Source organism: Typha angustifolia, chromosome 4 (genome assembly GCF_048772165.1).
Source record: "Typha angustifolia cultivar Huaian chromosome 4, ASM4877216v1, whole genome shotgun sequence".
NCBI lineage: Eukaryota > Viridiplantae > Streptophyta > Magnoliopsida > Poales > Typhaceae > Typha > Typha angustifolia.
The window spans coordinates 4,856,418-4,877,425 of NC_133242.1; the positions used below are offsets into that span (position 1 = coordinate 4,856,418).

A 21,008-nucleotide genomic window follows, 5' to 3' on the forward strand; every position below is an offset into this window, starting at 1 on the left:
CACCCATGGCCAACCACAACCCGAGCCACAAGGGCCTCCTAGAAGATATCATCGACACCAGGCTTAGAGCACGAAGCTTCCGGTGACGATGCAGTTGCGACCCGAAGCCACCAGCTGGCCTGATTTGCCGATGAAGCCGAGAACCCCAATTTTAGGTATTTTCGATTTACCCCTTTAAATTTAAATTAAGCTAGAGGGATAAGAGAGAGCTCACCGGAGAGGAGTGTGGTGGTCCCAATTTCCTCCGACAATGCTCCAACGATCCGATCCCACAGCGACGACTCCGACAATAAGAAAAGAAAGAAAACGATGGAGAAGAAGAAGGCTAGGGGTGTTGAGGAAAGAGAGAGGATTAGGGTTAAATTTATAGATTAGAAGAGGATCAAATCTAACCCTATTCTGATTAGATGAAATCCTCTTTTTTTTTTCTTTTTTTTTCTTGTGTGCCTCGTTGCGTGCCGGAGAGGGAGAGGGGAGGGGCTGCACGCCCACCCTCCTCTCTCAACCCCTAATTAATTAATTATTTTTTTTTTCTGGTTCTAACAACTAATGCTACTCTGTCCACATGGAAAGAAACAAACTATAATCTACAACAAACTAAACAGGAGCAAGAAAAAGAAGAATATTTAGACTGTTGTGCTAAATCACTCAAATGGAAAGAGTATTATGAACTGTAGTAAGAAGTCATAAATTAAGATACTCGACAGTTCAAGGTAATAAATACATCGAGAGTACAGCATCCAAACGAGAGTGGATCTCTGGATCATCTACGCTCTGTCAGACAGTACGTTAAAAAAGAGTTTAAAATGTCAGAGGACTATTTCCTACTGATAAATTTTACTTCACTCTTGTTGGAAAAACAAACTTGTCTGGCAACCACTTACCATTTTCTTAGGTCACTTGGGAAGACCACTTACTGGACTTATCAATGCTTGGTTTTCATCAGTAAGCAGCTTTGGGCCACTTCCAATTCTAGTGCAAATGAAGTAGCTAACATCGCCACTGAATTTTTTATGGGGAACCTTATCCTTATTTTCAGGTGGTGGTGGCAGGGCTTCAACATCTTCTAGAGATTGTAGACCGGCTTCATTTAGTATTGATTTGTCCCCAAGCACATAGCTGCAAAGAAAAACGTACCACATTATTTTTTCTTTCGTAGGGAAAAATAACAAGGGAATGAAGATAAAATGTACCTAGTGAGATCGTTATCTTGTGGAGGAAAATAGAATAATAGCCTTTGAAGCAGAAGCGTAGCAGCTTTACGATTTTGTGCAATAAGAACAGCGTTGGGCCCTGCATCAAATGTGTATGCCACCTGCCGTAGGTATGATCATATATCAAGATTCTTTTTTCTGTTAGTTTGAGCAAAGTTTTGCATGACGTTGGAATAGTTCACACTAAAAGCAATAATAAAGCTACATATTGTGGAGGATTTACACTTCATTTGTATGTCCTATGCCACAGCAGCATGAAGAGGATAAAGGTTGGTGATGATAAAGGTTTGTAACATGTAGAGGAATAAGAAATTCTATGCTAAAAGAAAAAGGAAACTATTTCTATGCAATGACAACGTAAATAAAGTTTATCGGATTACCATTTACTTAGTGAGAGTTATAAAAGCATAAATACTCTATGATATAACATCGTTGCTTAGGAATGTGAAGTGCCTAGAATTTCTTTTTGCCCTTCACAATGCAAACTATTGAAGGTGCAAGAATCACAAAACTGATCTGGTATTGAATTACAGAGAGATAAAGACAACCAAAATAGGCTATAATCAGAATATGATCTTCTGCCTAATTCAATGTAGAGAATGAAGTGCAAAGTTATGCAAGAGTTATGTTCAATAATCAAAGATAAGCAGCCATAACTTGGGTGCGACACTAAAGCTCACTATCATGCACCCTGGTGTTGATTATTTGAGTCATGTCAAGGAGCAGCAATTAGAGCAGGGAGCTTGTTTTTCCTATTTAAAGAGGCATATTATTGAAGAGGACTTCTTTTTGCTTTTCCTATGTAGGATTATTCATTTATTCTCATTACATTTAAGGACTAATTATGTCGACGTTCTCTTGCATAATTCTTTAGATGATTGAGATACTAAACATTCGATATCGGAGAGTTCGTGCAGAATTTCAAAACCTAAGATACAGAAACCATTTCTAACACTGACAAATATCTTTAAGCCAACTCTATTGCACCTGTGTATAGTGTATCGTTATCATAAGAGTTAGATACAAAGACCAAAACCCAAACAGCTGTTCATCACATATCCAGAATGCTGAGGCTATTTTTCTAGCTTAAGGACAAAAATATTTATTGTCAAAGTAGCAAATATACCTGTGGCGTTCCTTCTGACCTATTCCATCTCTCAACAAGGTTGATTATCCTGAGAGTCATTCGTTCACAGTCATTATACTTAGAACAAAAAGTATTACTTGAGCAGCTTATATTATTTGTGATAGCAATATAAATGTCAAAGTAAGCACAAAGAATTTACACAAATGAAAAACAAGTCATGCCTGTGAGATGTATCATTCATGTAGAATATGGGAGGGCTAGTATCCAAACAGACAGCATGGAACTGATTGCTATCTGCACATGTCAACCTAGCAAAAGATGCAAAATCACGACTTCTAATAGCCTCTTCCATTTCGGAAACTCGAGTTGGAACTACTGTCTGGAATAGCACAACAAATGCATGAATGAAACCAGATAAAAATATTCTCTATGCAGTTGCAAACTGAGGGAAAACAATATCAGATGTTTCTACTGACTGCCACTTGACATTTTTTGGATAATTTAAAAACTGCAGTTAACAATTAAGTACTATAATCTTCTCACAAAGTGGATATCTAAAAGAAGTGAACAGGATTAAAGAAACACTACCTTAGCCCTGTATTCTAAGAGTTTACTTGTCTCAACACTTTCACGCATGCCAGTGGTACTACTTGTTTCCTTCTGTTTTGAACTAACCTGGATTTTTGTAGATTGACATATAAACTACTATAAGCAATAAATCAGAAGCTGTGGCTGGCACAATTTTTGATAAAGCAATTTATATCCAAGTTTACCGAGTAAAAGAGAACCTAAGTATGACTACTTACCACTGCTATGACAATAACAAGGTCACTCCAATGTGTTTCATAAGCAAGCTGAATCGCAATGCTGTCACTTCCATTTGCATTCTGGAAATTAAACAATCAGCCGGCAACATTACATAATTTTGTTATATAAAGAACTATACTTATTACTCCCTATGGTAGCCTTACATTTCCCATGGCCCATTTGACAAACCCACCATAAATACTGCGGCATGCACTGCCAGATCCTTGCCTGAATAGTAAAATTTGTTTAGAGTAAAAGCTAGGCAATATGTGTACTGCAAGAATATCTTACATATTACTTAAAGAAATATCAAGTTTGACAACATGCTTCCTTTAAATAAATCAAGTATACATGTACTACAAAAAGCAAGCAGTTGCCACATTTTTCTACAATAAAGTAAATAGTGAATTGCCCTCAGAGTAACACACCTTGCAATAGAGGAAAGCTCTCCATAATCTTCATTCACATTCATCAGCTTTGCAAGGGTGAAAACTGTAAGTAGCAAAATATTAGAGAAAAATAATCATGTCTACTTTACAGGATTTTTTTTAAAATATCAGACAAAAGCTGGTCCAGATCTGCATGGTGAAAATTGCATGAGATCAATGAAACCCAGATGGATGGCCATTCAGAAGGCTCCATGAAGCACATTACGAAATGATGCACTATAATCGTTTCATTGGGCCTCTACAATCAATATTCTTAACTGCTGGCTTTTTTAGCTCCAAAATCTTACTTATATTCTTTTCTTTCCTGGTGGTTAATCTAGAACAAGACATCATACTAAGCAACAGAAAAGATGCACATAAGAATTCACGTGTTACTTCTACTTCCACCAAAACTATCATTAGAAGTAGAACCTAACGAAAAAGTAGTAGTTAAACAAATGTAAGTTTCATGAATGATTTTTTATTTACCAAGACATGCAAAGCCAGCGGCTGAAGAAGCCAACCCAGCTGCAGTTGGAAAGTTGTTGAATGAAGCAATATGGACGTGCAATTTCTCCCAGTCCTCTTCCTGGATCCGAATTCCCTTCTTCTCATCCTCAACAGCTCGAGCACGCCTCCTGATTTCCCTCAGGCAGTTCTGAAATCTTCCTCCAGACAATGAGATCTCCTACTCCAGCACAATAGTAACAAAATCAAACGTATTCTCTAAAACAACCAATCAAAGTGGCATTTAAAGAAGAAAATTCCCTACTAAACAAAGAAAAAGGTAATTCTTCCATCAGCAAATAGCAGGTAAAATATTAAGAAAAAGAAGGAAAACGAGGAAAAGGGGATCAACCTTGCCATTAAGCCACATCCGATCTTGCTCGAAGCTGGGGCTAACGGCCACGGTGGTGGTGGCGGAGAGATGATCCGGATCGAGCGTAACACTGACGCTATCATTCACAGGAAGGATCAGCTCCTCATCGCGCTTCCCCCAGTACTTGATCACCGCAATGTTGGTCGGCGATCTCGCCGTCGCCATCAGAACCCAGCTCTGCAAATCCCCCGCCATCTCCGCCTACAGAAACTACTCTCCAAGCTGAAACGTCACAGATCCACACTTCAATTCAACAAAAACCCTACTTTCAAGAGCAGATCGAAGGATTCGATCCCTCTCCCTGTAAGAAAACATCAAGTCGCAGAAAGAGATCGGAGATCACCTATTAGCAGGATTTGGGCTGGGGCGCAGGGCGCGAAAGGAGCGATTCGCCGACGGAGGGAGGAAACAGGAATGGATTTAGGATGCAATCGCTGAGTGAGAGTGGGAGAGCAGCGGAGTGCTCGAGAGGAGAGGGATTCGAAATTTTCGCGCTTGAGAAAGAAACAATTTTATTTCTTTTATGGGGAAGAAATAATAGAGATAGCGAGGAGTGAGGGGGAGAAGATGGAGCATGCGACAGGTATTATATATTTATATTATAATGAGAAATTTGCATTTAATTTATTTATGATTTAGACTGTTTTTTTAATATATTTATAAATCAAGCTATATATTTATGCAAAAAAAAAAATTACTTGGCTTAAGTTAATACTAACATCTTTTGGCACATAACATAAAACTAGAATATTATTTGTTAATTACAAATAATCTTTTCCTAAAAGAACTAATAATACATTTAAACTAAAAATGCCATTCTTCTTCTTCTCCTTTTTCCATCTTATTAGAGGTTATATTATTTATTTATGTGGTGATTCTGTATAAATAAGGCCATGACCTTTTATCATTTCATAAAACACATTCACTAAAATCCTCTTCTCTCCTCCTTTCTTCTCTTTAAATCCATTCTAAGTTTTGATCTTCCATTGTTATATGATATTAGAGCCTTCTGATCTCTAGAGATTTAGCTCGACCCATCTACTCCTTCCTTTTCACTATCTGCATCATTTTGTTAGATAGACCTGGCTCAATCCAAACTCTTCATCGTTCTCGATCATCCTTCCTCCTTCGGCTTTATCACTCGTCACTGGAGCAAATTGTTTCTTCTTAGCTCAACCATCAGTCACATCCTCATCATCTTCTCCTTCAACCTCGAGTTCTAGCAACAAAAGCCCTTTTCATCGACTCCATAGCAGCTACAACATCGAGTACCCGTCAAATGTTCGACGAAAGTTCTCTATGACAAGGATTTTTATTTTTCAACAATAGCCATAGCAACATGACGTAGTCGTCGTCTTCGATCACCACTGCAGCTTAGTTGGTCCTCATCAACTGTAGAGCAGCAGCAACAACATATGATTACTAAGTGTTCGACGAAAGTTCATTGTGTCAGCAACAAATGCCCTCTATACTGGTAGTATCTCTCTAACCGTCCCATCTTCTACTATGATGGTTTTTACACACACTCGTTGTTATCTAGTGCGTGAGCATCGCCCTCATGACTGTAGTTTTCTGATATCTTTCGCTATATACTCTCTCTAGTTTCACACCCTCCTTGAAGCCACTCTCTCCACCCATTAACCTACGTTCCCGAGTTGCAACAGGCTATGATGAAAGAGCTTCGGGCCCTTCAATAGATGCATGCATGGGATGTTGTCCCTTGCTCGCCTGACATCGTGCCCGTCAGTTGTAAATGGATTTTTTAAAGTCAAGTATCATCATGATGGATCCATTGTTAGGTACAAAGCTTGTTTGGTTGCTCAGGACTTTACTCAAAAATACGGGATAGACTACAAGGAGATCTTTGCTCCTGTTGCTCAGATGACCTTAGTCTGTATTATTCTTGCTATTGCTTCTAGTCTCCAGTGTCTTCTTCATTAGATGGATGTGAATAATGTATTTTTCTTCATTGTCTTCTTGACGAGGAGATGTACATAGATCCTCCACCTGATTTTTCCCTTTCCCTAGGTCACATTTGCCAACTACAATGAGTTATTTATGGTCTTAAGCAGGCTCTTCATGCCTAGTTTGATGAATTTCGTAGTATTCTTGGAGCTTACAAATTTCATGAGAGTCCTTCTAAGCCATCTATGTTTTTGCAATTTTCTGCTCAGAGTTGGGTCCTCATTCTTTTATATGTCGATAATATAATTGTTACCGAAGATGACTCAATTGGGAGCTGCTTTCTTTAGTAGTATCTTCAAAGTCAATTTGAGATGAAGGACCTCGGTTCTCTTCGATACATTTTAGGTATCAAAATTGCGCAGTCATCCCATAGTCTTTTGTTGTCCCAACAGAAGTAAATTACAAACATTCTCAATTGTTCTACTATCATTAATACTCGTCTCTCTGCTACCGTAGTCGATCTTTATGTGCAGCTTTAGTCGGATGATTGTCAACTTTTTCCAAATCCAACTAGATACCGATGGCTTGTCAAAGCACCATTACTCGGTCTGATATCTCTCATGTAGTTGATCTTGTCACTCGGTTTATGTAGGCTCCTTGAACTTCCCATTATGCCACTCTTATGCGTATTCTTAGATATCTTTGTGGCACTATCATCTACTCTATTTCATATCATCAACTCCTATCTTGGCTATATGAGCTTATCCTCATGCAGACTATCCAATTTTGTAGAAAACTCTCTGATTTGACAAAGGAGATTGTTTGGCTCTATCACCTCCTTAGTGATATGAGTGTTCCATTACCCCTCCTAACTCTTTTTTATATAGTCAATGATAGTGCTAAGAAGCTCGCTAAAAATTTAATTTTTTATGAGAAGATGAAGCATATTGAAATCGATATATACTACACTCGTTAAGAGTACTAAGTTAGCATCATTTCTCTTCAATGGATTAGTACTAAGGAGTAGATTGACGACTTCTTTATGAAATCTCTTCATCTTTTATATTTTGAGTATTTAGTTAGCAAACTCCTAATTTATGATTCATCTAGGAGAGGTTTTAGGGTAATTTGGTTATATTTTATTTATTTATTTATATATACGGTGACTTTGTATAAATAGGGTCATGTCCTCTCTATAATTTTATGGAAACATTCACCAAAATCCTTCTTTCCAAACCCATTCTAAGTTTGAATCTTCTATTATTGCACTCCTTGTTTTGGAGTATTTAATTGCTTCTCCTTCCTTAGACAAGAAATCCCAGAACAAAAGAAAGAGAAAAAATTAGTTAAGAGATTGGATTGCATGAGAGTATTTGTTTAATCTTTTTAATAGACTTAACTCAGGGATGTAATTAAGTTTAGACTTAATATTATCTGCATATATGCAACAAATATAAGGTTTTGATATGTAAATAAATGAAATAGAAGGCAGAAAAACGTGTCACTTTGGCTGTTGAGTCTGGTGGAAGATCTGGTTATTAATAAATGCACCGATAGATTAGAAACAGAGGTTTCAACGACGGTCAGAGTACACAGGGGTTTTGGTAGAATGAGATTTCGGAATAAAAAAAAATTATGAATAGAGAAAAAAAATAAAATAAACGGTATTATTCGAATATCTTTATCCCACGATTTTAGTTGGGATAAGTTTTTGGAATATCTCACCAACTTCCGACAGAATGACCAACTTGCTCTTTCTTTCTTTTGTGTTTGATTAAAATGTAAATATATTATCAGAAAGGGGGAGTAAAAATACCTTCGGTTTATGTGGACAGATACCCGATGTATCCCTATACATAAAATTCTAAAATTTCTAATGGAACATACTCCGCGCAAATGGAAGCAAAACCCTTGCTCCAGTTGTAGGTGCGCTAACTTATTAGCAGCTTTGTTAGCCTCTCTATAGCAGTGCGAGAAGGAGACGGAAGTAAAAAGAAAAAAAAATAAGCAAGGAGATGAGAGATGTCCAAGAAGTTGAATGATCTTTGGAATTTTGAGAAGATAGAGAGAGTCGGGACTGCACAATATAAGTGAAGTTGTGGTCCCTAGCTTTGAGTTCAGCATGCAATAGATCAAGAGCCATTGGAACAGTATTGATCAAGATTGTCCCCGACGACGGAGCCTTCCGTGGCAAACAAGGTGCGGCGACCTAGAAGGCAAAGGCCATTGGCCCAAAATGTGGACTATCTCCTCGATAAGAACAACAATTTTAAACACCGGTTCGTTAATAGCAGGCGAGTTCAATTGAAAAATCCTATCGTTGCAGCTCTTCCACAAGTGCCATATACCGTAACTAATGAGACCGCTAATCATAGTTCGAGGTTCCCTCTCCTTTTTTTTCTTGTAATCAAAATTACATTAAAAATAGGCAAGGTGTATCAAAAAATTACAGACTAGTGTCTCGTTTGTGAGGAGGGCCAGTAGCATCGGAGCATAAAATAGATGTAAGCTCAGGCATACCTGAGCCATCCCTAAAAAGGGGTAAAGAAAACAATCTAGACTGTTTTGCTAACCAATTAGCAGCACAATTAGCCTCTCCATAGGATGCATGTATGCTGTGTAAATTATCTTTAGCCAAGAGTTATTAAATAACCATGAATAAAATACAACTACAATTTAGGCTTAATTTTAAAACTATTTCACATCTATCTCTAAATTAAAAAAAAAGAAATAATAAGTGTATATGCACACACACACATTAATCTAAGGAAAATGGCAATAATATTAATTTAATCATTTTTATTTATTATCTCAATTATCACAATCATATACCATCTTATCCTATATTTTTATTCAAGACTTATTATCATTATCTTTACAACCAAAGACAAAATTAAAATTAGAAAAAAAATTCCTTCATATAGAAATAAGTCATTATTTTAACTCAATTATAATTTCTTCTTATACTGCAACCAAAAGTGCCCAATCTTTGTTACATCTGATGCTCAATAAATTTGAGCGTCTAAATAAAAAGAAAAAAAAAAGAAAATTGCACGGCCCGAATACTACTTGAATAAGAACTTTAATTATTTTTTTAGGGGAAAAAAGAACTATGCCCACAAATAAATACTGAGATCTGGAATGAATCTTCTTTATTATTATCATCAATTTTTCTTATATCAGATAATTTCACATGTAATTCACTAGAGGATCAAAGAGGAGAATGAGTACTCTTCATCTTTATATATTATATATATATATATATATATATATATATATCTGATAATAAATCTATGGTGGAATTTCTAGAGTGGCTTAATTGGAGGTTTATAACTTTTTAATTTGCCAGTCCAAAATCAATAAAACTTTGCAGACATATTCTTGATATAGAGTAGAAGTATTTCTAAAAAACCCCATAAATTATTAATGCCTAGATTGATCTGTAGTTTAATCTGAGGTAGTCCTGTTGAGATGTAATTAACTAGAATATTTTAAGATTCTGGAGAGCAGGGAAGTTATAATCTCCTGATCCTTATTTATTTCCTTTGGTTCATCAGAATTAAGTGACAATAAAATTTTTTTCCTCCTCAAACAATGAAACCACTAAGTGTCTCTAGAAGTTGAATCTGAGAATAAACTTGGCACAACTTAATCTGAGAAAGAGTTACAAGGAAAAAGATTAGAAGTAAACATATTAAAAGAATCTAAGCAGGAGAAAGGGAAGGGGATCAAGGAATCCTCCAGCAGAGCACTCAGAAAAGGCCAACATATTAATTAACTTCTAGCTTTTGTATGTTAGGTAGATAGACATGAAGAGTAAGAATGCAGCTATCAGGATTCAGTTCTGGTCAAGAACAAGTAGAACTAAGGTTGCCATTCTGAGATCAAGTTCAAAGTTAATATTGGGTGCACAAACAGTTTCAGATTTATTTTTTAAGTTTGAGCTTGATAGTTGCAGAAGTTCAAAAACAAGTTGTAATCACAAGTGGAAAGTAGACTGCATTGAGATTTAAGTTCAAACTAATGTAATGTAATAATAGGCCTTGAGAAAGTTTGGAATGGAGGTTGTTATCAAGAATGGGATCTCACTAGAATAAAAAGGATATAATCCTAGCCAGAATAAAACCCAATGAGCAGAGTGGCCATCTGGAATGTAAGCTCCAACTGAAGCAAGCTATCAATAAGAAGAAAAAGGAAATGAGGATTGATCATTGTGCATTAAAAATTATGTAGATTTTATCTCTTCACCTTATCTTAACTGTAAAGGGTATGCACAGCTGCTGATTTGATCAAATTCCCAAGTAAACATGAACCAAGCCATAGAAGAAAGAATTACAAATCTTCCACATTACCCTACTAAAGAGTTGTGTCAAGAAAATACGCTCAAGTCCCTTGAATCCTCTGAAAACTCCTCTTTGTACATCTCTTCGATCATTGGCTTCCAAAGCCGTACTCGAGCATTTATAAACCAGTTTGAAATCTGTGGATAGCACCAAATTCAAGTTAATAAACTTTGCTTCATGAAAATAAAATTGCAAGCATAAGAGCATACATATCATGTGGAAGAAAATATATGGAGGAAATATACTTGATTTCTGGTTAAGCCTGTGCGCGAGGCCAGCATAAGCTTCTCGTTGTCGTTAGGATAACTGTTTGATATGAGAGTCAGAGTAGATAAAATATTAGATCTCAATGAATGATGATATCAGAGAGATAGACTTACGGATGAAGGAAATGTTCGAAAAGCCAAGCTCGAAGAACTCCAACTGAATCTTCTGGCAACCCTCTTAATGGTCTCCAGACTTGGCGGATCTGGATTGTTCGGAGTTGTCTTAGTGTCTCCCTCTTCTGTCTGCTGCTTTGATCACGGGACGTGTCTTTGGAGCAATCACTGATAAGTTTAGCATACTCTTCGCACTGAGAATCTACTGATGCATGTATTTGAGATATTATTGCATCTCTGAGGTTTGCAAAGTGTCGAGACATCGCTTGGATCGTGAGGGCAGTATAACACATAGCAGCTCCCCTTCCTATTACCTCTTCAAAAGATGAAACTACTTGCTCCATTTGATGAAAGTACTGTTCATATCTGCTTTCAAGCTGAAAGAGAGGGGAAATAAGAATTAAATGAAGTCGGCTGATCAAGAATATGACTTAATAATTGTTGTGCTAATAAACTTTTAGAGTACTTTTATGCATTGAATTCTTACTCAAGGATCTATATAATTAGTATATAATAACAATTTTTTTCCTGTAAGAAGTAGCTCAAAGGATTTCAGTGTAATGATTTTAATAGCTCAAAGGATTCTGCTCTATTATTGACAGTCTTCAGCAACTAGTATAACCTCAAGAGTTCATTTCACCAGTTCTGAGATAAAAGTTGACTGGCATATATTTATGTACCAGAGAACATATTATAACTACTTGAGCATGCAAATTAAAGAGCAAAGAATTGGAGATGTACCTCATTCAGCAGTGCAATAAGCTTAGCTTGAACACTGTTCTCCTGGACTGCATATTGATCATTAATCCTTTCTCCGAGTCGAAGATGTCTACCATTGACTTGATTCAGCATTCCAACAAGTCTGTTCTTCCTAACCTCCTCATCATCACTGAGCTCAAGTGCATTGCTTACACATACAACTTCATCAAGTAGCTCTTGTGCTGGCTTTAGATAGGAAGAACTTTGAAGAATAGAGTTGAAAGATCCTGGATTTTGACCATTAATGTTATTAGGACACACAAACTTTGCTTGTGTTTGCTTGAATGGCTTCACCATGTCAGAACCTAGGGTTAGTGACAATCCATTTCTGGGACCATGAATTAAATCATGATGCTCATTCTCTTCCTCAGCTTGTTGCTCTGGTGACTGAAGAGGTAAGACAAGGTCCATTTGATTCCTTCCATCCCAATGAAGAGCATAGACAAAATTATCAGAACAAATCGGACGATTGCCCACGTCCGGGACGATGCATTGGTGTCGAACACTTCCCGGTGAATCCTTCGCAAGCTCCTTTGTAACCATAATTATATGAGTAAGTCCAAGGAAGATCAAGTAATGGCACTTAATAGCAACAGGGTGCTAATTGATCAGCACCAACTGGACGCAGATTGGATGGCATTAACGTTTAACACTTTCTGCACATTTGTGACCAACCTGAAAGATAATTATGCAAATCTTAATTATCAGTACAAAAGAAATTGCAAAATTCAGAAGGAAATCAAATCAGCCTTCAGAGTCAAGAAGAACCAACAGATTATCATGTATATATGGCAAACTTTTTGAGAATTTAGACCCACTTAAATTTGTGAAACTAAGGACTAATTGGAGAGCTGATCATAGAGTTCAGATACCCTTTTTGACCTCACAGCCAGAGTAGAGCCATTGATAATGTTAACATTTTAACAGTGTGACTATCCATCAAAACACATGGCAATAGATCAAAACCTTGCAAATCCTACAGTCGCAGAAACTTGAGAGACAAAAGACATCACCAAAGGCAACATGGAGTCAAGCTCTTAATTACTAGAAAGACTACCAGAGTATATAGGGAACACCAAGCATCATTTCAACAGAAGAGAAGTGCAGATGTAGCATTTGTACAACTCAATCCTACAGTGAAATGGCCATCCACATTACAAGATACTTGCATACCTTGTGTAATGGAAGAGGAAAGCCCCATAAGCCACTCAACTTTCACTACCCAAGCTTTCCAAACGACTCTGAACTCCTTAGCTCCAATACCCATTTGCAGCTTTCAAATAATATAAACAGTAGAAGAAGAGAGAGAGAGAGAGAGAGAGAGAGAGAGAGAGAGAGAGAGAGAGAGAGAGAGAGAGAGAGAGAGAGAGAGAAGAAGAGAGAGAGAGAGAGAGAGAGAGAGAGAGAGAGAGAGGAGAAAAAGAAGTTCGAAGATAAAAATGAAGGGCTTAAATTGCACATAGCTTAGTAGGATGGTCCCCTTTGACAGAAAAGCAAAAACCACCATGCAGAGAAATCAAAAATCTCAGCTTTAATGGCCTGCTATCATGTGGTGACTCTGAGTCTTTGAATCCAATCAATGGTCTTTGTCCTTTCTATCTCTCTCTCTCTCTTCTCTCTTCTTTTCTCTCTCTCTCTCCATTAATAACATACTCTGTGACTTTGTTGGAAGTTGTGTTCTGCAATGGAGAAAGAGGCCCAGGTTAGAATCTCAAGAGACTTGCAAGTAAATGGAGGGGAGGTGTCTTAGTCTTTCAAAAGGGAGTTATCTTTTTTACCTATATATGCTGTCTGGAGGTACAGAGAGAATACTTACAAAATTTTTTTCCTCATCCTGTTTTCTGACTGAGAATAAGAGGTGGAAAGACACTTGAAGTAAATCTTTTGGCTAAGTTGGATGAGAGGTGATGGTGATGTGTGTCTATGAAATTCTTGACATCTGATGAGTTTGATTTGATTTGACTGCACCTTGTTTAGTTTTGTTGGATAGATTGGTGGTGTTGTACTTTTGATGATAACTGCTGGTGTTTGTTCTTTCCAAGGCTACTAATTGGTTCCCTCCTAACTGGTTGGTTGGTGGTCACATGCTGGATTTTTAATGAATCTTACTAACTCTTCCAATCTCTACATTGTTCAGAATCATTGAAGGCCAAATCTGACAACACAACTCTCTCTCTCTCTCCACCTCCCCCATATCTCTCTTTCTTTCTTTTTGTTTAAAAAAAAGAAAAAAAACCTTATATTAATTAATCACTGGAGGCTAAAAAATTATAAACTTGAGAGAGAGACTCAAATCCAAGTATATGATCTGAGCAGCATTAGTGAGTCAATCTGCAATACAATTATGAGAGATCTTAGAGGAATGGAAGGAGCCTTGCAGATTCCGTTTAGAACACTAACTAAAAAAGTGAATCAGACTTACTGTGGAGAGAATGGCCTTTTCCCACTGAGATAAGGCTAAACAGGGGGGCAGTCCAGGAGGAGGAATAGGAGTGATAGAATCTCAAAATATTCAAAGGCCAATATAATATATCTTTCCAAACAACAGTGAAAGATTCTCTTTTATTATTGAAGAGAACATTGTTTTGATTTTTCCATATATGCCAGAGGAGCACCTCCATAACCACCAAGGAGAGAACAGTTAAAAAGGGAGAGTAATATTATTTGTGAGCCAATCTCCATTGATCCAGCTTTCATCAATCAAACCAATGGACCAAATGTCCTGAAAAGCTAGTCTAGGGATGACACAAGTGCAGAAGAGGTGCAAGATGGATGATCCCTTAACAAGCCCACAGACCTGGTAAACTTTGTTAGGACCTAAGTCCAACTTGGCTAGGTTTAGCTTTGTTGGAAGTTTGCTCCAACTCAGATTCTTAAAAACAAGCTTAATTTTACAGGGAGGGGCAACTTTTAGAGAAGCTGCAAACCATAACAGGCATGAGATCTGATGGCTCAAGACACTTAAAGGTAGGCATACACGGACTTTGCGGTAGTCAGGTTAGTATTTTTTTTTTCTTTTTAATTATTCATGAGCCCCGAATGTCAAATATAGACTAGACAAAGAGTCAATCCTTCCTAAATATGGAGACACTTAAGTTTCACCAAGCTTTTAATTAATATAGTAAATTACCCAGTCTAGGCTTCAAACTATGTGCATTGTTGAACAATTGCTCCGAACTAAATACCGTTGAGACCTGTTCTAAATCGTTACACTGTCGAGCTGTTTCTTCAAGCCAACCGGATTATCGAGTTATTAATCGAGTCGAGTTGTTAAGCTAAATCACCAAATCACCAAACAATTTTTTCTACAATATTATTTAAAGTTGGAATTAAATCTATAACCTTCTTAGTCATAAGGAAGATACCTACTAATTTTATTAGAGTTGTTTGATAGTAAACAAGTTTGTCGGTAGGATGAGGCTTCAAGATCTAATAGTTTGAGCAACTCGAGAGGCAGAGATGGGTTTTAAATTAGTATTAAGGGGCCCATTGGTGATGATTCTCTAGCTCCAAGCTGGCTTACAAATTGTTTAATTATTTGAAAGGCACATTACAATTTAATAATAAATCAAATAACTCACTCTAGTCCTATGTAATGAACTTTTGAAGTAGATATGTACAGTCTATATGGCTACTAACGCTGCTAAAAGCTGAGGAGTTGTCCAAATGCTAAGTTGTTACGATTAAAGAGAAGCCGTAGCCCTTAGGCCGCAGTGGATATGGACATAGCCATTAGAAAATAAGGAAGGACTACTACTTTGTTGATTAATTTTTAATTGGCATTTCTCTTTTGTTTGAATGCCACAATTATGTTAAATCACCCGTTTAAATGGTGGAATTTGAACCTATTTATCTCGCTAATGATGAAAGATAGGATCCCAATCAATTTATGCTAATACGAGAAATCTTATTTTTATTTTTAATTTCTCTATAACGAGAATTTTGTGTATAATTAAGGCTTGATTTATTTTAGAAATAATGTTAATTCTAGAATAGATATTTCATTTTGTTATTCTCAATATGAGGTTTTTATTTTAGGAATAATTATTCTTATATTCATTATATTTGATGTGATATAAAGTGAAAGAAAAGATGAAAAGAATATGCTTTATATTTTACAAAATTATCACGAATAATCTTTGACGTGATATAAAGTAGGTTGACGCGATAAATATGTAATTTTGGTGAATAATATTTATATTCTAGAATTGAATTATTTTGATATTAGTTGTTATTCTGAAATAAAAAGTTATCTTCTCTAATAAGAAAAAAGTTATTCTTAAATTGAACAAGGGCTAAATGTGTTTATCGGTTCGGAGTGTAAGAAAAGTTCAAGCCAACACAAATGTAATCGGGTTATAAGCAGATTTGGATAGAAATAAAACACGGCCGATAAATGGGTTATTCAAAGTTTAGACAAATTATTTGGATAATAATTAGATTATTCGGATTATAAACTGTTTCTCATGCCTGTTGACTGTAACAGACAAGAGCATATATATATCTGCAGATTTATTTTTCAGCAGTTTGGATTGGCCTAATTTAAGATGTTATATTTGTACAAGTAGCGTATAATATAAAAGCAACATCAGTATATCATATACTCATCATATTTCTCTTCAAAGTATAGTATCAACTATATATTTAGCATGTTTCTTCTCCTAGGACGTCAAAAAACTGCACTTTAATGTCTACTAAAATTAAATGGATGCCAAAATATAGCATGAGAGCACCGATTAATACCTTGAGACACTACTTTAATAGATCTGGAAACCAAACAATTATCTTAACATATACACTAATGCAGTATTTTTTTTATAAGATTTTTGTTCATCAGCATGATGATGTGCTGCTGATTGTTTCACAGAAAGGTTATCAAAGTAGGATAATATTTCAGATGTCACCTTCTCAGCCTTCTCTTGGTGGATAAAATGGTATCTATCAATGAAAACAACATCAAGGTTTGGGACTAAACTCCTGAATTCTTCGTGGTTGACATAGTCTTCGATCCCGAAAGATCGATACCCGGTTTCTTTTTCAACAGCTAGAAATTTTTTTGGAACTAAAGTTCTTGGTCCTTGACATGGTGCTAGGAGTTTCCAGTTCATATGTTTAACACAATGCAGTTAATAAGATGTCTGTTGATATAAGAAGGTTATCAATTGTCTTCTTATTTCAATATTAAAATCAAATACTTATTAGACTATATGCTTGGACGAGCAGTGAAGCTAGAAATAAGTTCACATTGCAAATTACACCTACTTTTCATGGAACTTGAGCTTGTTCATGAAGTTAAACAACTAAGCAATCTATATCTTTCCATCTTAGAGCTACTTTTCATGGAGATTTCTACTCCATTATTCAGTTGAAAAAAGAATTCAAGATTTTAAATGATCTAGCTAGGAGATATATATTCTTTAGTTGTAACTAATTAAACCAGGAATCCTTTGCAGTGTCAATGAATCAAGATTTACAACTACACATACACTGGAACTAAGAAATAGGAAGGAAAGAGGGGATTTGTCTTGTAATCTGTCTGATCATGAATAGTTCTTGAAAGATATCAAGTCCCACTCAGAATGATCTGGCAGACTGATATGTTGCTGAAATCTGAGGTTCTGAGTCAAATAATAAGCTAGCTTATTATCCCTATTCCAATGAGCATATTGTCAACTAACGAAGTGCCAAGTTTCAATCAATATTTGTTAAAACTAAGAGCCAGAAAGTGAACAAGAAGAAATCTCATAAGTCCAGCATACGATAATAGTTCAATGGTGCACTGAAATCGGTCTTTTCAAACTTTTCAGCATAATATCCGAGTTCAGTTCTTCCTTACTAATCCATGGAGGCAGAGATGTTCAAGAAGATCTATAATCTCCATTCCTTTGCAAGAGATAATATCTGGTGTTTTTCTCTCAGTAAAATTTCTTAAGAAGGTTTCTGCATTAAAACGAGCAATAAAAGTAAATTGCATCACAAACTGTTAAGTACTACATAAATTTAAATGGAAGATTTGCCTCCGAAAAATATATGTTTGATCAGATGACAGTCATGAATTATGTATGGTATTTACTTCCAAATAAGAAGTGTCTCAAATATAAAACTGTGTCATAAGCCTTTTCGAGATAGATTTTTATCACTAAGTATATGCTTTTATATTTCAAGATGATATTAAATTATAGTTCAATAGGTGAAAATATAATATAACCTAATAAAAACTCTTTAATGTAATCTTCAACCAAACATCAGAAGATGCACGAGGCATTGATACTTGATAGTAATTGTAACAATAGAAGATCCAAACCTAGAATAGGTTTGGAGAGAAGAGAAAGGAGAAGAGGAGAAGAGAGGATTTTGGTGAATGCATTTCTCATTGAATGATAAAGGGGCATGAGCCCTATTTATACAAAGTCACCATATATCTAAATAGATAAATAAAATAAAATCAAATAACTCTAATACCCCCCCTCAAACTCAAGGTGGATCATAAACTGAGAGTTTGCTAACTAAATACTCAAAACACGGAAGAGGAAGTGACTTCGTGAAGAAGTCGGCAATCTGCTCCTCAGTGCTAAGGCGATGGAGAGAAATGATGCCAGCTCGGTACTCCTGACGAGTGTAGTGCATATCGACTTCAATGTGCTTCGTCCTCTCATGAAAAACAGGATTTTCAGCGAGCTTCTTAGCACTATCATTGTCGACATAAAGAGGAGTTGGGAGGGGCAATGGAACACCCATATCATTAAGGAGGCGACGGAGCCAAACAATCTCTTTAGTCACCGTACACATAGCACGATACTCTGACTCAGTACTAGAGAGAGACACCATATTCTGTTTCTTGCTGCGCCAAGAAATTAAGGAGTCTTCTAGAAAAATGCAGAAGCTAGTAGTAGACTTTCGATCAGACTTGTCACCAGCATAGTCTGCATCGGAATAAGCTCGCAGAGCTAAAATGGAAGTCGATGGCATGAAAAGAGAGCGGGTAATGGTGCGACGAAGATATCGAAGAATACGAATAAGAGCAGCATAGTGAGCAATTCGAGGAGCCTGCATGAACTGAGTGACAAGACCAACTGCATGAGAGATATCAGGCCGGGTAATAGTCAGATAGACAAGTGCCCTGACCAGCTGACGATATCTAGTCGGATCTGAAAGAAGCTGACCGTCATCGGGCTGAAGCTTCACATGAAGCTCAACTGGGGTAGCAGCGGGACGAGTGTCAGTGATAGTAGCACGACTGAGAATGTCTGTAATATACTTCTGCTGGGACAGCAAAAGACCATGAGATGACTGAGTAATTTCGATACCTAGAAAGTATCGAAGAGGACCAAGGTCCTTCATCTCAAACTGACTCTGAAGATGCTGCTGAAGAGAGCAAATCCCGGCCGAATCATCTCCGGTGATAATCATATCATCGACATATAGAAGAAGGAGGACCCGACCCTAAGCAGAAGACCACAGAAACATAGATGGCTCAGAGGGACTCTCTTGAAATCCGTAGGCTGTGAGAACGCTACGAAATCGATCAAACCATGCACGAGGAGCCTGCTTGAGCCCATAGATAGCTCGTCGTAGTCGACAGATGTGACCTGGGGGAAGTGGGAAACTAGGTGGAGGATCCATGTACACCTCCTCATCAAGAAGACCATGAAGAAAAGCATTCTTCACATCCATCTGATGAAGAGGCCAGTGGCGACTAGAAGCAACAACAGGAATAGTACGAACAGAGGTCATCCGGGCAACCGGAGCAAAGGTCTCCTCATAGTCTATCCCGTATTCCTGAGTAAAGCCCCGAGCAACCAGATGAGCTTTGTACCTAGCAATGGATCCATTAGGCTGATGCTTGACCTTAAAAATCCATTTGTAGCTGACAGGCATGATGTCGGGTGGGCGGAGGACAACATCCCAAGTATGCATCTGTTGAAGGGCCTGAAGCTCATCTGTCATAGCTTGCTGCCACTCTGGAACCTGGACGACCTCACGATATGACCTGGGCTGAGGGGTAGAGTGGATGGCTGCAAGAAAGGTGTGAAATTGGGGAGAGTATGTAGCGGAAGACATCAAAAAACCATTCCAATCGGGAGGGCGATGCTCATGCTCTGGATAACGACGAGCGGATGCAGAAGCCGTCACAGTAGAGGATGGGATGGTCAGAGAGATACTACCTGTAGAGGGAGGGGGACGCGACCTACGAGTGTAGAAGTATGGGAAGTTCGTCATGGGAGGGGGGTACTCCTCTGAAAGAGCTGGAACCTCAGTGAGAGAGTGGTCTGGAGTGGTAGGTGGAAGTGATAGTAAAGGAGTGTCAATGGGTAGAGGAGTATCAGGTAAGTAGGGGGCTGATGGTGGGGCTGAAGCAGGGACATCTGAGGGGATGAAAGATAGGATAGATGTAGGAAGATCTAGAAAAGATAAGTCTGAGGGAGCCAAAGTATCGGAGGTAAAAAAATGTATCTCTTCTAGAAAAGTGACATGGCGTGATATCCTTAAACGACGAGCATAAGTGTCATAACAACGACAGCCTTTATGCTCAGGACTATATCCTAGAAACACGCATTTAGCTGCACGAGGGGACAACTTGTTGCATTCACCCAGAGGAAGAAGAACAAAACAGGTGCACCCAAAGACACGAAGATGACCATAAGATGGTGAAGTACCATAGAGACGCTCGTACGGGGTCACACCACCAAAAACTGAAGATGGAGTTCGATTGATTAGATAGAGAGCAGTAAGAAGGGCCTCAGCCCAATAAGAATGAGGAACAGAAGCCTCAAAGAGAAGAGCACGAGTGGTCTCAAGAAGATGATGATGCTTTCATTCGGCAACACCATTTTGAGCAGGGGCATAGGGACACAACTGCTGAGGTAAAGTGCCGACAGAAGCATGAATAGAACGAAACTCAGAGGAAAGGTACTCCCGAGCACCGTCAGATCGGAAGATCTTAATAGATCGACTGAATTGAGTACGAACCATAGAAGAGAAATCACGATAGATCTGACATACCTCAGAACGCTGACGCATAAGGTAAATCCAGGTAAAACGAGAGAAATCATCAATAAAACATACATAATAGAAGAAAGGGGGGTAGGACCCCAAATGTCAGAGTGCACAAGATCGAAAGGTGAATCAGAGATACTTTCACTAAGAGGAAAGGAAAGAGCCCGATGTTTTGCCAACCTACAACCAGTACAAGGAGACAAACAAG

The 21,008-nt window shown here is 37.5% G+C and overlaps 2 protein-coding genes across 7 annotated transcripts; both read right to left on the reverse strand.

Annotated features, from left to right (window-relative positions):
• Nucleotides 1-664: 664 nt before the first annotated feature.
• On the reverse strand, nucleotides 665-4,981 carry LOC140759781 (diphosphomevalonate decarboxylase 2-like). Of its 2 annotated transcripts, XM_073096441.1 has the most exons (12): nucleotides 4,760-4,981; nucleotides 4,396-4,638; nucleotides 4,026-4,224; nucleotides 3,537-3,600; nucleotides 3,273-3,336; nucleotides 3,108-3,188; nucleotides 2,890-2,976; nucleotides 2,523-2,680; nucleotides 2,341-2,389; nucleotides 1,194-1,315; nucleotides 885-1,119; nucleotides 665-774 (listed from the first exon to the last, which is right to left on the reverse strand). In XM_073096441.1, exons 2-11 carry the CDS (start codon nucleotides 4,609-4,611, stop codon nucleotides 897-899), a joined length of 1,263 nt encoding a protein of 420 aa, XP_072952542.1. In that variant the 5' UTR covers nucleotides 4,612-4,638; nucleotides 4,760-4,981; the 3' UTR covers nucleotides 665-774; nucleotides 885-896. The 2 variants fall into 2 exon arrangements, with proteins under 2 accessions (XP_072952542.1, XP_072952541.1); XM_073096440.1 differs by having other exon boundaries at nucleotides 665-1,119; nucleotides 4,760-4,980.
• A 4,638-nt stretch (nucleotides 4,982-9,619) lies between these two features.
• Nucleotides 9,620-13,120, reverse strand: LOC140759429 (BEL1-like homeodomain protein 11). 5 transcript variants are annotated; one of them, XR_012104230.1, is made up of 6 exons: nucleotides 12,977-13,120; nucleotides 11,786-12,478; nucleotides 11,045-11,421; nucleotides 10,910-10,970; nucleotides 10,570-10,801; nucleotides 9,621-10,495 (listed from the first exon to the last, which is right to left on the reverse strand). XR_012104230.1 is itself a non-coding variant. In XM_073095991.1 (5 exons), the coding sequence occupies exons 2-5, from the start codon at nucleotides 12,344-12,346 to the stop codon at nucleotides 10,691-10,693; spliced, it is 1,110 nt and encodes a 369-aa protein (XP_072952092.1). In that variant the 5' UTR covers nucleotides 12,347-12,478; nucleotides 12,977-13,120; the 3' UTR covers nucleotides 9,620-10,690. The 5 variants fall into 5 exon arrangements, 4 of the variants coding, with proteins under 4 accessions (XP_072952092.1, XP_072952095.1, XP_072952093.1 ...); XM_073095991.1 differs by having other exon boundaries at nucleotides 9,620-10,801; XM_073095994.1 differs by lacking the exon at nucleotides 12,977-13,120 and adding an exon at nucleotides 12,861-12,955 and having other exon boundaries at nucleotides 9,620-10,801.
• Nucleotides 13,121-21,008: the final 7,888 nt, after the last annotated feature.

Excerpts from the sequence above, each read along its gene's own strand:
- LOC140759429 (XM_073095991.1), bottom strand. The coding sequence starts at position 12,346 with ATGGTTACAAAGGAGCTTGCGAAGGATTCACCGGGAAGTGTTCGACAC. Across the intron at positions 10,971-11,044 it reads TTCGAACATTTCCTTCATCC|TTATCCTAACGACAACGAGA; the intron begins GTAAGTCTATCT and ends CATATCAAACAG. Across the intron at positions 10,802-10,909 it reads CAGGCTTAACCAGAAATCAA|ATTTCAAACTGGTTTATAAA; the intron begins GTATATTTCCTC and ends TGCTATCCACAG.
- LOC140759781 (XM_073096441.1), bottom strand. The coding sequence starts at position 4,611 with ATGGCGGGGGATTTGCAGAGCTGGGTTCTGATGGCGACGGCGAGATCG. Across the intron at positions 2,390-2,522 it reads ATGAATGATACATCTCACAG|GATAATCAACCTTGTTGAGA; the intron begins GCATGACTTGTT and ends AATGACTCTCAG. Across the intron at positions 1,120-1,193 it reads CAAGATAACGATCTCACTAG|CTATGTGCTTGGGGACAAAT; the intron begins GTACATTTTATC and ends TTTTCTTTGCAG.